The sequence below is a fragment of the Dromiciops gliroides genome, chromosome 2 (genome assembly GCF_019393635.1).
Source record: "Dromiciops gliroides isolate mDroGli1 chromosome 2, mDroGli1.pri, whole genome shotgun sequence".
Taxonomy (NCBI): Eukaryota; Metazoa; Chordata; class Mammalia; order Microbiotheria; family Microbiotheriidae; genus Dromiciops; species Dromiciops gliroides.
Window position 1 is genome coordinate 641,471,578 of NC_057862.1, and position 14,069 is coordinate 641,485,646.

The window sequence follows — 14,069 nt, forward strand, 5'->3', positions numbered from 1 at the left end:
ACTGTATATTCATCCCAGCAGCCTTAATTATATAATGACAAAGAAGCACCTTGCCCCTATCCTAAACTTACCGAAGATCAGTATTGTTACTGTTGTTTCCTGGTGACCCCTCCCCCATATGCATGCATATATGTATATGTGTGCACACACATATACATATACACATGTAAGTATATATGCATTGGTGTATATGTATGTGTATATGTGAATGCAGATACACACCCATTTATACACACAGACACACTCTGAGGGACTTATATGAACTGACATTTCCTCTAAAATAACCTTCTTTCTTCTAGAGCAATACAAGTTACTGAGTGACCACATTGAGCAGATGGCGATCGAGTAGTTTGGATGAGGGTTGAATGTGCAGCATCCAGCGAGGGAGGAGTACAGGTGGAAGTCTCCTCCCCAAACACCCAGGACCAACAACCAGCTCTTAGCACCATTGCAATTAACCTGCATGACTGTCAGCCAAACTTAGAGCCCCAATCTGCCAGTAGACCTAGGAGTGAAGAAAAAACTCATCCTCTCCCCTTGCATCATCTTCTGTGTGTGTGTGTGTGTGTGTGTGTGTGTGTGTGTGTGTGTGTGTGTGTGTGTGTTCCATAGCCACACACCAGAAACACTCCTCAGTTTCTATGGCAAAAGCAGAATTGATGAGCTATAGCTACACCAACCCAAGCATCCCCTGTCGGAAGTGAAGACAAAGAAGAGGAAGAAGGGGCAACATCCTTTACCGCTACAGGGTCCCCAAGGCCTCTTGCTAGCTGCTGGCTAGGAGACTTTGTTGGGGGAGGGAGGTCATCAGACCAACCAGTAAGACTGAACGCTGGGAACTGGGGGGAGTGGGTTTGGTAGGAGTGTAACGCATGTATGTCCACATAGATATAGGATCATAGAATGTTGTAGAAAGGGCTTTCCAGCATAGATTATTAGAACTGGAAGGGGCCCTTTAAGATCATCTAACCCCACATTTTTCAGAAAAGGGAACAAAAAGGAAATTACTTATTCTATAAAAAGTTGATCCAGGCCTAGGGGTCAGAGGAGCTGAGTCCTGGTCTCTTGGTCTATTGGTTGCACTGGATGCCTCTGATGTAAAGAGAAATCTATAGTCTACTGGTCTGGAGTATTGCAGCTCCGATCCCCACTAACATCCCATAAGTCAGGGTTGGAGACCCAGCACCCTTCTCCTGAGGGCCAGAGATATGGATGCTTCATTACCAGGCAGATGACTCCCTGTTCCACATTCCTTTCATGGCTTCCTTCTTCTAATAGGTGGAGATCCCACTGAAGTCCATTCATGAGGAGGGAAGCATTGAGCCCCAGCAACCCCGCCTTTCTTTGCTTGTTCTTTCTCCTTTCCCCTACCTTCTCCCTCCCTTTGCATAAGGACGGGGAAGTCAGGAGAAGAAAGGATAACCTTCTATTTTGCAGAAACAAGGACAGAACATTTTCCTTCCGGATGACAGCAAGAATTGGACCTGGGGCTAGAGTTAGAGAAGAATGATAGTTAGATGTGTGAATGAGGCAGTGCTCTTGGAGACACAGGAGGATTTGTGCGGACTTAGCTGAGATGAATCCTATCAACACAGATGTGTCTGTGTCAGACTGCCTCGGAAGCCTCCGGGATCAGCTCTTCCCTTTTCTTTTGTCCGTGACATATTGAGGGCAGCTTTTGGCTGCCTGCTTAGAAGGAGGTCCGTTCTTCTGTTACCTGGAGCCTGCTGCCCTTCCTGAGACCAAACATTGATGCAATTTTCCTTTTTGGGCACAACCACCTTCCCCCCTTCCCTCTCAGAAAATATATAATATCATATATTTATATGTGTGTATATAATATCAAACTGTTCAGTGTTACATTGACCTCAGTGTGAGATGGTTAAGGGACAAACAGCTTGTGGTGGAGCTTGGCCAAATTTGGGGAGGGAAACTGAATCCCCCCCCCCCCAAGAGACTCCATGGAGCAAAGCTTTGTATTTGAGCCTGTGTGTGTGTGTGTGTGTGTGTGTGTAAGAGACTCATAAGTTGTGACCCTAATTACCATGGATGTTGAATTTTTTTTTTCCCTTGCAGTATTCGTTATTGCTTACAAAATTCAGCCTGTGGGGAAAGTCAAGAACTGATTGTATAAGTGCCCTCGTTGGCACAGAAATGAAGCCAGAACTAAGTGTTTTTACCCATATCACAGAGCCTCAGGCTCACCACAGCTAGGAGAGGGGAGGAAGAGAGTATTAATGGGGACCTCTGTTTTCCTGGCTGCTCATCTGTCCTGCTTATCACCTCGAGCAGCCTGAGTCTTGTCATTTCCTTCAATTCTCTGCAAACGCCAGTTAGTCCCATATTTATTCTTAGGGAGCTGTGGCTTTCCATTTCCAGCTTCCCATTGGTTTACATGAGGAGCACCAGATCAGACTATGGTGCACAATATATTATTATTTTAAAAATCATTTAACCGGTCATATCTAAGCTTCCTCAAAGCCTGTTTTGCTTTCCCTAGTGTAAATATTTCTGCTCAGAACCAACTTTTGTCTTTCTCTGCTTAAGCAGCTAGTTGTCCTCATCTATCCTCTCTTCCCTCTTTAGGGAGGGTTCTCAATAGAAATTAAGGAAAAATAACTTTGCCTGGGCTCTTTTCTCCTTTCTCCTCCTTTTCCAGCTTACCCTCCCTGGCCTATTATCACCTCCCTTTACCCAACCACTCCCTTGAATCCCCAGATATTTCCCAGGGAATGTAATAGATAAGTGACTGATAGACACTTCTCCAGTTCCTGTTATCTAAAAATGGCTATCCATTATCCTTGGCCAGGTGATCCCTAAACAAATAGCACAGAGTGAATGAGCAATAAATAGGATGCATCTCTTGGGCACTGGGTGACCCTAAAGACAGGAGCTTACATAGAACATGCCTGATCTGAATGTACTATTGATATGATTGGTCACCTCCAGAAACTAGATGGTGGGGGTTTGAGACATTTGATTTTTCTTTTCAGTGATCGAGCCCATCATCGAAAAAGCCGTGCATGATGCCATTGAGTTAGTCTCATTACTGGGGCCATGATGGGCACCAGTGCCTATGATTTGGGCTAGTGCCCAACCAGAGTACGGAGTCCACAGCAACCAAAGTTTCCATGTAACCAATGGTAGGGAATCTCCCAACACATCGTTCTCCCCCACTTCCTTTTGGAAACTTCTTTCTCATTGTATTAACTCCCCCCTTGGTTACGCTCTATGCACAAACCTATAAAATAGAATCCTTAATGTCCCCCTTCTTCCTTTAAGATTCTCTGGGTCTCCATCTCTTTTCCTTAGAAGAATTGCTAGTTACAGTGATACCTTAGCTTTCTGAGGTCTTTGGGCTCCCCCATAGGATGCTTCGTGTCCATAAGCACATCTGAAGGCAGGTCTTGGCTTTTCCTATTGGACTCCCAGCCTGGGATTGAGAGGTTGGGGGCTAGGGAGGGTTACCTTTTGGAAAGAAATGGATTTTAGACACCTCTTCCTGCTTTCTTTTACATTTCAGGATGACTTACTTTTTTTTTTTACGAGGGTAATGAGGGTTAAGTGACTTGCCCAGGGTCACACAGCTAGTACGTATCGAGCATTTCAGGCCAGATTTGAGCTCAGGTCCTCCTGAATTCAGAGCCGGTGCTTTATCCACTGCACCACCTAGCTGGCCTCATCATTTGTTTTTTTGTTTTTTAATAAAGCCTCCAAGTTCCTTTACCTTGATATGTTTTCAGGCACATCTTTCAAAACTGACTTAAAGTAGAGGGGAAAAAAAAAAGAAGGCCTTTTGGCTGCTACTTCTGCCAGATCCTTAATTAGATCTAAATCATACTCTGAGACTTGACACTTACTAGCTGTGTGACTGTGGGCAAGTCACTTAACCCCCATTGCCTAAAAAAAAAAAAAATGAGCTGCTAAATCATACTCTGAGAAGCTCAGGTGAAACAAAGGGTTGGATGGGAGAGACATGTGACCTGATTCAGCCCATGCTTCTGGATAGCATCAAAAACCAAGGGGGTGGGATTTGTATAGGGTTTGAATGGGTTCTTTCTTCTTCTTCAAGTCCCTCTAAAGTTCCTTCGAGCTCAAAATCTGCTGGCTGTGTGCATGAGCTAGGCTTTACTGACTGCTGGGAATCAGGCTTTCCTTGAGCACGGCTATTTATTACTTTGCTGTTGTTCCATGCAATTAGGCTGAGAGTAGCACAGAATATGCTGACCTGCAGTGTCCTACCTAGCATCCTTCTGTCCCCTGTAGCATCACCCAGGAATCTGTGATTCTGCCTCTCTCTGTCTCTCTTTGTCTCTGTCTCTGTCTCTCTGTCTCTCCCTCTCCCCATCTCCCTCCCCCCCCCTTCTCGTTCACCCCTAGGCAGAACACAAACCAAGATGATCCAAGGGGTTGCCCTCTCCTGCGATGTTCCTCTTAAACAAGGGTGCACAGATTGCAAATCCATTATTGTGTAAAGAAGCAAACTGCAGATGGATGTTTTGGAATGAGTGGAAGTGATAACCCATTGTTGCACAACTCTGGGACATTTGGCTCAGTGTGAGAAGCATCTGATGGTACCTGAGATGAAATCCTTGCCAAGGGTGAGAAAACACAGCCTTCACAGCTCAAGGCTTTGTCCCTTTCTGCTCAGAAACCTCAGCACACACACTGACAGTACAAGGTTTCTATTGGCTGACCTCGGGGGGCCATCTTTGTCTGTTCCAACCAATATAGTAAACTCTTCCAAAAAGCAAAACCTTGGCCAATCTATACATGGCCCACTTATTCAGAAGTGGTTGGTTTTTTAAAAAATATATGGGAGGAGGGAGGGGAGGGAGAGGAATTTGGAACTCAAAATCTTAGAGGTGAATGTTGAAAACTATCTTTGCATGTAATTGGAAAAAGGAAAATACTTTTAAGTGGGAGAAAATATATATTATACGATATCCCTGTAGCTTACTTATATGGTAGGATAAGTGTGCTGTTTGGTTGGTTGCTGAAGTGGAGTTTACTCCTATATATTTGTTTTATTGATCAGGTCAGTATGGCTTGGTGGTTTTGCCAGGTACAGTAGAGTCAAGCCCTTATGATAGCTTAAACCTTAACCTGTAGGGGCCATTGCTGATAATACTGAAGTGGCTGGTAGCAGATGAAAAGGAGGAGGCTAGAGTTAAGAAAAAGATAGTCAGGGGTTGGAGAAGGTAGGAATGTTTCTGCATTCTGTGTTGACATTACTAAGGTTGGTGTTAAAGATAATGTTGGCTTTTGAACCTGCTTAGTCATTATAGGTAGGTGTGTTCCAGGTCATGGAAAAATTAGAGGTCGATTTCCCTCCCTGGTTTGAAGTCAGTCAACAAATATTTATTTAAGGCTTACGGTGTGCCTGGAAATGTGCTAGGTGTTGGGAATTTAACGAACAACCCACAAAAATGGTCCCTGCCCTCAGAAAGCTTACATTGCACTTATTCGAATTGAAATTCCATAGAAGTACTTAGCTTCACATGCTCCAGCCCCTTGGATGGAACGGATCCTTTGCTAGGATTCTATCAAAGTACCGTTACCAGCTTTGATAATCCATCAATCCATGCTTGATCTCAAGAAACAACTAGGGATGGTGTGTTGGCATTGTCCAATATTCTAGTTATTCCAAAATAAGACTAGTCAGAAAAGGCCAGGAAGAGTATTTTTTAAATCTATAAAAATAGGTAGAAAACCTACCCTCTCTCTCAGGATTGTTGTGAGGGTCAAATAGGAGAACTGATATAAAAGAGGTTGGTAAACCAGAAAAACTATAGAAATACAATGCACAAGTCTAGGTTTTTCATTACCCACTTCTAGTTTCTTTCTTCCCATGCTGCTTTGTAAGCCCTAGTCACCTTGCATCAACCACCCTCCTTAATTTGTCTTATGTCCTATCTAAGTGGATTCTCTTGGAGGAGAAGTCCCTCCATCCTAGGTCAGTTCCCTGGAGCCTAGTTTTGGGTGAAGAGGCATTTTGGGGGCTGAATATGCCTTTCGTTCTGTATTAACTCATTTTCCATGATCAGATTTCCCACTGTCCCAAGGTTGACTCTGACTTCTAGCAGTGCAAACAATAAATCAAAGCCCACCCTCTGTTACCTGGAGTTCCTGGGAATTGAGTGTGCTTATTAATTAAATACATACTCAGGTTAAGAGAAAGTTATCTATGGATGACCGATTTTCAGAGCATAAGAATAAGAAATCACTCAACATGAAAACCACCTTGAATGCTATAGAATCTTTGACTCAAGAGATCTGAGGTCGTTCAGTGCTGAGTCTTATTGTGGACAGGTGAGAATGTAATGTGATACGGGTTAATAGAATGCCTGCTCAACCTGTCTTCTACCCTATGGAACATTATATCACCTACCAAGTCAAGATAACACTGTCTAAAGAATTCTTTGTGATTTCCTGGACATTCCTACAATGCAAGAGTGTAAAATGTCATATGAAATAGGTGAACTGTTGAGCAATTCTTGTTTTCCCCTTTATTTCTGACTTTATGAAACAGTGCCGGACACCCTCTCCCACTAGCTTTAATAGATGTCTAATCACATCTCTGTCTAATGGAGGCAGAAGTTGTTAATTCCCTTGCATATCCCACTTCCTCTGACCTTTGATTGTGATTTAAATTCTCTCTGTGACAACTTCTAAGTGCTGTTTTGCAAAGTTAACAGGAACCCGGTATGAATATCTTAACACAGTAATGAGAAGAAAATATTCTGGCTGTCCCAGATAGAAGAATGTGGAATTGTAAGAAACTGATTGATTCAGGTTGGTTATTGGGGAGGGACCAGTAACAAATCACTGACTTCCAAGGACCTGGGTTTGGCTAGAGGCTCTACTGCTTCCTACACTGTCTCCAGTTCCATCTCTGATGCTCACTGCTTGTCTGACTTTGAAATGGGGACTTTCTCCCGGCATCTGCTTATTCTTCTGTAAAACAGAGGGGTTGGACAGGATCAGGGTGTCTTAACCTTTGTTTTCTGGACCTTTGGCATGTGGTGAAGCCTACGAACTCCACTTTAGAATAATGTTCTTGAAATGCATAAAATGCAAAGGAAACAGTTATCTTGAAATAGAGGTAACTTTTCCATCCGAGTTCAAAGACCCCACATTAAGAACCCACAGTGTGCTGTAAGAACCCTTAGATGAGTTCTAAGTTCCCTTCCATCTCCTCTGGAATAAATAAAAGATAAAAAGAGACAATGCCTAGTGTTCATTTTACTGGATCCCTTATGCGATGAGAGGAATTGAAAGTTTTTTGGGATACTAGCAATGGGAGCTATTTTTCACATATCCCTTTAAAAATGTTCCAAACACCTCTTTGTGATAGATAATGATTATGTCCTACCTGTGTTATAATGGTGGTTTCTACTTGAAATGTTTGGTGATTTGCATTTTCTGTGTGCATTTCTCCCTTACTCTTTGCTTGAGTCATTCTTCGAGTTTTGTCTTTGCTCAACTGAAACCTTGTTATTGCCACGTCCAGACATTGCCTCTCCAAGTCTAGCCACTACAGGTTGAGTATTGATGTGTATATTGTCATTGTACTAGTCTGTGTGTCCTAATAGGTGGGTGGGCTTTTTTGTTCATTTGTTTGTATTATTGGGGGGCAAACTACATCTTGGAGCTGAGACAGTTTCAATGACAGTTGCAAAGCGGTGTTGGAATCCAAGCTGTTGTGAAGAAAAAAAATTGTATTGCACCTTGGACTGTCACAGGGAGGGAACAGAAATAAATTATCTTTTAAAAAAAAGTTAACCTGCTTGATTTTTTTTTGGTCATAATGTGGGAATATTTGAAGACTTGTTAAAAATTTGCATGCCTCTTAGTCACACCAGTGGTTCATGGGGGTGATTTTTTTCAGATTATTTCCCCTGGGTGGAAGTGTCTCCCTCAACTGGGTCAGACACCTGTGCTATCTTAGTCTAATGGTGTGTGTGTGTGTGTGTGTGTGTGTGTGTGTGTGTGTGTGTGTGTGTGTGTGTGTATTTTGAAGGTACTTCTATAGGTTTAACTTGCCCCATGCTATTTGGTTCTGCAAAAACCGTGTTGGGCCCTCAGAAATATCATTGGAGATAATAGGATATAGATTCAAAGGGATCCTTAGAGATAAATTAGTCCAAATCCCTCATTTTACAAAGGAAGAAACAATCCTAGTAAGATGTGGCAAAAAGGACACTGGATTTGGCATCAGAAGATTCACATTTCTTCAGCCCTGCTACCTACAACTCATATGACCTTGGGTAAGTCACCTTTATGGGTCCCAGTTTCCCTCTGTATAAAACGAGGGGTTGAACTGAGGTCTCTTCCAATTCTAATGCCGTGAAGTTTCCCCTATACTTAATAAAGCTGATCACTAAGGGCTCTTTCTTACTGCTATAAATTCTATTAGCTTTCTCCATTGCTGTGGACTTGGAGGCTCCTGGAAAGTGTTTGTCCCTGCAGTCTCTGGCAGGAGAAATGGTGTTTGAGGAGGAGGGGAGGGCTAGGAAGTACATGTCTGGTTTTTCCAAGGTCTCAGTTGAGGGCCTGAAAGAAAGCACTGCAAGTGATTCAAATGCCACTTTCAGGAGATGAGAAACATCCGGAAAACTGTTTCCAAAAGTCAGACCTTCCTGTGGAAAGAGAGAGCAACTAATACATCAGTGGTGGAAATGTGAAGCTGTCCAGCCATTCTGGGAAGCAATTGGTAAATATGCTACAGAAAAGAAGTGACTAAACTATTTTAATCCTTTAACCCGGATATCTCACTGCTAGGCATAGGCCCCAAAGAGGTCAGAAGGTGGGGAAAGTTTGACATATGCCAAAAATATTCATAGCAGCACTTTGGGGAGTGGTAGAAAAATGAATCGAGAAATATCATAGTGGAAAGAACATCATACCTGGAGTCAGGAAGACCTGAGTTCAGATCCCTGGGTTCAGACACATAATAGTTGTGTGACTGGGAAAGTTGCTTAACTCTGTTTACCTTAGTTTCATCAACTGTAAAATGGAGATAATAAGAGTGCCTATCTCACAGGGTTGTCTTGAAGATTAAATAATATTTGCAAAATGATTAGCATAGTGTCTGGCACATAATAGGTATTATATAGAAATGCTAGCTGTCATTATATGGCTAAAGAAATCAATAAGGGGCAGCTAGGTGGCACAGTGGATAAAGTACCAGCCCTGGATTCAGGAGGACCTGAGTTCGAATGTGGCCTCAGACAGTTCACACATACTAGCTGTTTGACCTTGGGCAAGTCACTTAACTCATTGCCCTGAAAGTAAAATAAATAAATAAATAAATGGAATAAGAAAGTGCAATAAGAAATTATGAATATTAAAAATTCAGAGGAGGGTTGGAAGATTGAGGTGAATGAAGGTAGAGTGGAGGTAAGCAGAACAAGGAAAATAATACCCACCATGATATAAATGGAAGGGCCAACAAAAGCAGTGAAAATCAAACTAAATTGTGTATAATTATAATGATCAAGCTTGATTTTGAGAAGAGATGAGATGCACCTTCTTTCCTTCTTTGAATAGCTGGGACCCAGGGGTGTGGAATATTTCAGATACCATCAGCCTGGGGTGATTTGTAGTTAGTTTTGCCAAATTTATTTTTTGTTTGTCTTTTCTTTTTCTATCTTGGCCATAATGATTGGCTCAGGGGGTAGAGGAGGAGGATAGACATTCAGAAAACAGCAAAAGATATCAATAAAAATTAAAACAAAAGCAAAAGAAACTCCTCATCAAATTCTTTAACAAGTGTATTTTTATGTCCATATATATATATATATAAAACTCTGCACTATGCTTTACACTACTTAGACCAGAGTTGGAATATCACATTCAATTCTGGTCACTGTATCCAAGAGAAATTTTGATTAAAAATAATAAAAGCTAACAATTATTTAGAGCTTTAAGGTTTGCAAAGCTCTTTACAAATATTTTATTCTCATCATAACCCTGGTAAGTAGGTGTTATTAATATTTTTACAGATGAGGAAACTGAGGTAGAAGAGGTTAAGAAAATTGCACTGGGTCAACCAAGCAAACGAGTGTATGAGACTAGATTTGAACTCAAGTCTCTCAGCCCTTTTCCACTGTGTCACTTAGCTTCCTAAAATTAGAACATATATAAAAAAATATTTAAAGGGAGTGGCAGCTAGGTGGCGCAGTGGATAGAGCACTGGCCCTGAAGTCAGGAGGACCTGAGTTCAAATTCGGCCTCAGACACTTAACAATTACTAGCTGTGTGACCTTGGGCAAGTCACTTAACCCCAACTGCCTCATCAAAAACAAAAACTTAAAATTAGAACATATCCAGAGAAGGGTGTAAGTAAAATGAGCTGGAGAAGAAAATGGTTGACCATTCCATCCTTTCCAAGAAAACTCCAAATGGGGTTGGGCACAAGGGAAAACAGAAGGTGATCAGGAGAAGAGAAGTCTGGAGACCGGACCTCTAAAGACAATTAAAAGAACTGCAGATATTTAGCCTGAAGAAAAGGCTTAAGGGAGATTGTTCCCTCAAAATATCCCCAGGGCTGTTGTGTGGGTAGACCATGAATCATCCATTTAGGGAATCCTGCTCTGGGGGATACAAAGTTTCACTGCCTTTCCAATAAAGAAATGGGACAAGTGCTCATAAACAGGAATGTAGCATCTGGTGCTCTTATATAAAGGAAGGAGTCAGTCTACTTTCCCAAAAAGGAAGCCTTTTCTTTTTTAAAAAGTTAGAAACCAAAGGGATAAGCTGCAGTCTAAGAATATGGTTTAGACCCATTTAGTGCATGGCATCCTGGAAGTGACCCTGGATCTGATCGCAGAGGAACTCAAGTTCCCATTCCAGCATTATTTCAGCTAGAGGTGAATGAAAATAAAAATGTAATTTCTCACCTAAATTCAAGGGAGACCCTAAATCCATCCACAGATACTGCCCTCCTCTAGATTAAGAAACCCTGATCTAGAATATCAAGAATGCTAAAGCTTGAAAGGTCATTGTACTAGAGCTGAAGACCTCAGAGGTCTTCTTCATTCTACAGATAAGGAATATTAAGTGACTCAATCAAGTCCACACAGATGAAGGATTTGTCCAACTTCTTCATTTTACAGATAAGCAAAGAGAAGAGAAATCACTTGACCAAGATGGCCATGTGAGATGACCTTCTCTGGAACTTAAATTCTGAGACAGTCGCCTTGCGCACTGAGGGATTTGCCCAGGGTCGAGCAGGCAGTGTCTGTCTGAGATAGGACCTGTATCCAGGACTGCCATCTTGAGGCTGGCTCCATCCACACCTGTAGTGCTTGGTCTGTGGACAGTAGGTGGATTCAAGGTTCTCTAACTTCAGACTTGATGCTGGTTAGGCTCTATCACACTTGGAGTGAATTGGGTTCTTGTCTCATTTCCACTCTTAAGCCCATGCCATGCCACAATCCTTCCCTTCCCCTCCCCCATTTTATTTTATTTTATTTCATTCATTCATTCATCTATTCATCTATTTATTTATTGGTTCATTCATTCATTCACTTGTTCATTCATTCATTTATTTATTTTGCGGGGCAATGAGGGTTAAGTGACTTGCCCAGGGTCACACAGCTAGTAAGTGTCAAGTGTCTGATGCCGGATTTGAACTCAGGTCCTCCTGAATCCAGGGCCTGTGCGTTATTCACTTGCCACCTAGCTGCCCCTCCTCCATTTTATTTCCTGCATTTCTGCTTCTGCCTGAGTGTGGAGTGGAGGGAAGAAGGTTTGGAGGATAACCTTGACTGGCCCTAAACTGGAGCAGTCTTGGGGACTCCCTTCCAAACCCACCTCTTCCAAGCCTGTCTAAATAATAATAGGCGCTTGTATTCTCTGGTATTGGATCAGAAGCTTTTATATCCATCAACTCCATCCCCGCTGGAGCAGAGCTAAGAGAGAGATTCTTAATCTACCTCCCACTGACCTGGGGCTTAGATGAGGGTGAGGGTGACAGGGGATTTGATTGAATCCTGAGCCATTATACAAAAGGGTGCTTGGTGACATGAGAAAAACCAAGGTCATTACTGTGTTTTCTGTGCACGCTCTGGTACTCGGCAGGGAAATAAATCCTTTGATTTAGGAGACATCAACGCTGCTATCCAAGTGCCGTGGATTATTACTCACTTGAAAGTTTGGTAGGGGGGAGGGAGTTTATTAAAGAAGGAAATGGCTCCAATTCTCCCAGGCTCCACCATGAACCAAGGAGAGAGATTGAAAGATTTAGAGTTGGAGAGAGACCAAGCTAAGTCTGTACTCATTTTGCAAAGGAGGAAACTGAAGTCTATGGAGGGGAAATTACTTGTCCAGGGTCACATAGGGATACATGGTATGGTATAGTGTGGGATTTGTTTTGTGTTTTTTTTTAACTTTTTTTTTTTTTGGTGGGGCAATTGGGGTTAAGTGACTTGCCCAGGGTCACACAGCCAGCAAGTGTTAAGTGTCTGAGGCCGGATCCGAACTCAGGTCCTCCTGACTCCAGGGCCGGTGCTCTATCCGCTATACCACCTAGCTACCCCGGTATAGTGGGATTTGGAGACTGAAGATCTGCTTCTGAATCCTAGGTCTCCAACTTAATACCTTTATAGTCTCTTGGAGATTGGCCTTTTCTGGCATTTAAGATCTGGTCATTTATTAAAAGGAATATTATAAAGTGACTTTCATTATATCCCTTAGCATATTGTACCCTAGCAAGCCTGCCTGTTCATTGTTCCTGCTCTGTTACTCATCTAGGCATAAAATCAATCAACAGGTATTTAGGGAGTGCCCACTATGTGTCAGGTATTTTGGTTCAATTACAAAGGAAATGATCCTACTTGTAAAGAGCTCACAGTCTAGTGTACATAGTTTTTTTTTTATGTCAAGTAAAATAATCCAGTAACCTTTGCATATTCTCACAACATGAAGTGGAGGGAATAGGGGCCCCTCAGGGAATGTTTCATTCCACAGCAAACACTGGACTTCTGAAAAGAAGGAACAGCTGGGTGCGGTGGCATTCCCTGGATGTGATCCAGGGAGGCTGTGATGGGTGGCTCAGGCAGCTAAGCTGATCCTTCGTCCTCACTAAATCTGGAGCCAATATGCTGAACTCCTGGGAGGAGGCTGCCACCTGCCTAAAGAAAGGTGGGTGAACCAACCCAGGTCAGAAGCAGAGCAAGTTGAAGAACCCAGTAGTGGGAAGAGGCCAGTTAGTGGCTACTGCACTTCCAGCTTGGGTGAGATGGAAAGACCCAGTCTCAAAACAACAGCAACAAACAAGAACAACAATGACTATGGGAGAGCGAATCATGCTCAGTATGGTAGAAAGATGTCTGTTAGCAGTGAATGTTATGACATCAACTTGTATTTATGAAAGTCAGGCATTCAGGTGGTACCGAGTCTGGACTCAGCAAGACGTTAGTTCAAATCTGACTCTGGACATTTACTAGTTGTATGACCCTGGGGTGAGTCAATTAACCTCTGTCTGCCTCAGTTTCCTCATTTGGAAAATTGGGATAATAATAGCATCTACCTCAAAGGGTTGTTGTGAGGATCACATGATATAATAATTGTAAAGCACTGGCACATAGTAAGTGCTATATAAATATTAATGATGATGATTATCTCCTCCCAGGATTTCCAGTGTGGGAATTTTTTCTACCATGGCAGATCACCACCTTCTATCTAAAATATAGCCAAGTCCTAGGGAATTGTCTGAGATGCAGAGAGTTAAAGGTGTTTCCCAGAACCACACAGTCAGTAAGTGTCAGAAGTGGGGTTAGAACTCAGGTCCTCCTGACCCCAACCTCAACACTCTATATCTACAATGCTAGGTTGCCTCTTCCATTACCACCTATACACATAATGCTTAACAGTAGTGACATTTATTTTGACCCATTCTCCCATGCAAAAGGTTTTTTTTTCCTTTGTCACGATTTTTATCTTCTAGTAATAATAATGATGTTGATTGTCCTGTGTTCCATCTTCCTTTGCAGAAGATGGTGCAAGGGAAAATTGGGTGCTTTTACAGAATCTCACAACTAGAAAGTACCCTTTCAGTCATC

General features: G+C 42.3%; 1 protein-coding gene across 3 annotated transcripts in view; it reads left to right on the plus strand.

Annotated features, from left to right (window-relative positions):
* The window catches only part of KIAA0513 (KIAA0513 ortholog), a 93,255-nt gene extending 85,478 nt beyond the window's left edge, over positions 1 to 7,777 (plus strand). For 2 of the 3 annotated variants that reach the window (XM_043981796.1, XM_043981795.1), the window contains one exon: positions 300 to 7,776. In XM_043981796.1, the coding sequence (XP_043837731.1) occupies positions 300 to 349 (50 nt within the window). In that variant the 3' untranslated portion in view covers positions 350 to 7,776. Of the gene's footprint in view, positions 1 to 299 lie in introns of all 3 variants that reach the window. The other variant, XM_043981797.1, reaches the window with a different exon arrangement.
* The last annotated feature ends 6,292 nt before the right edge of the window (positions 7,778 to 14,069 follow it).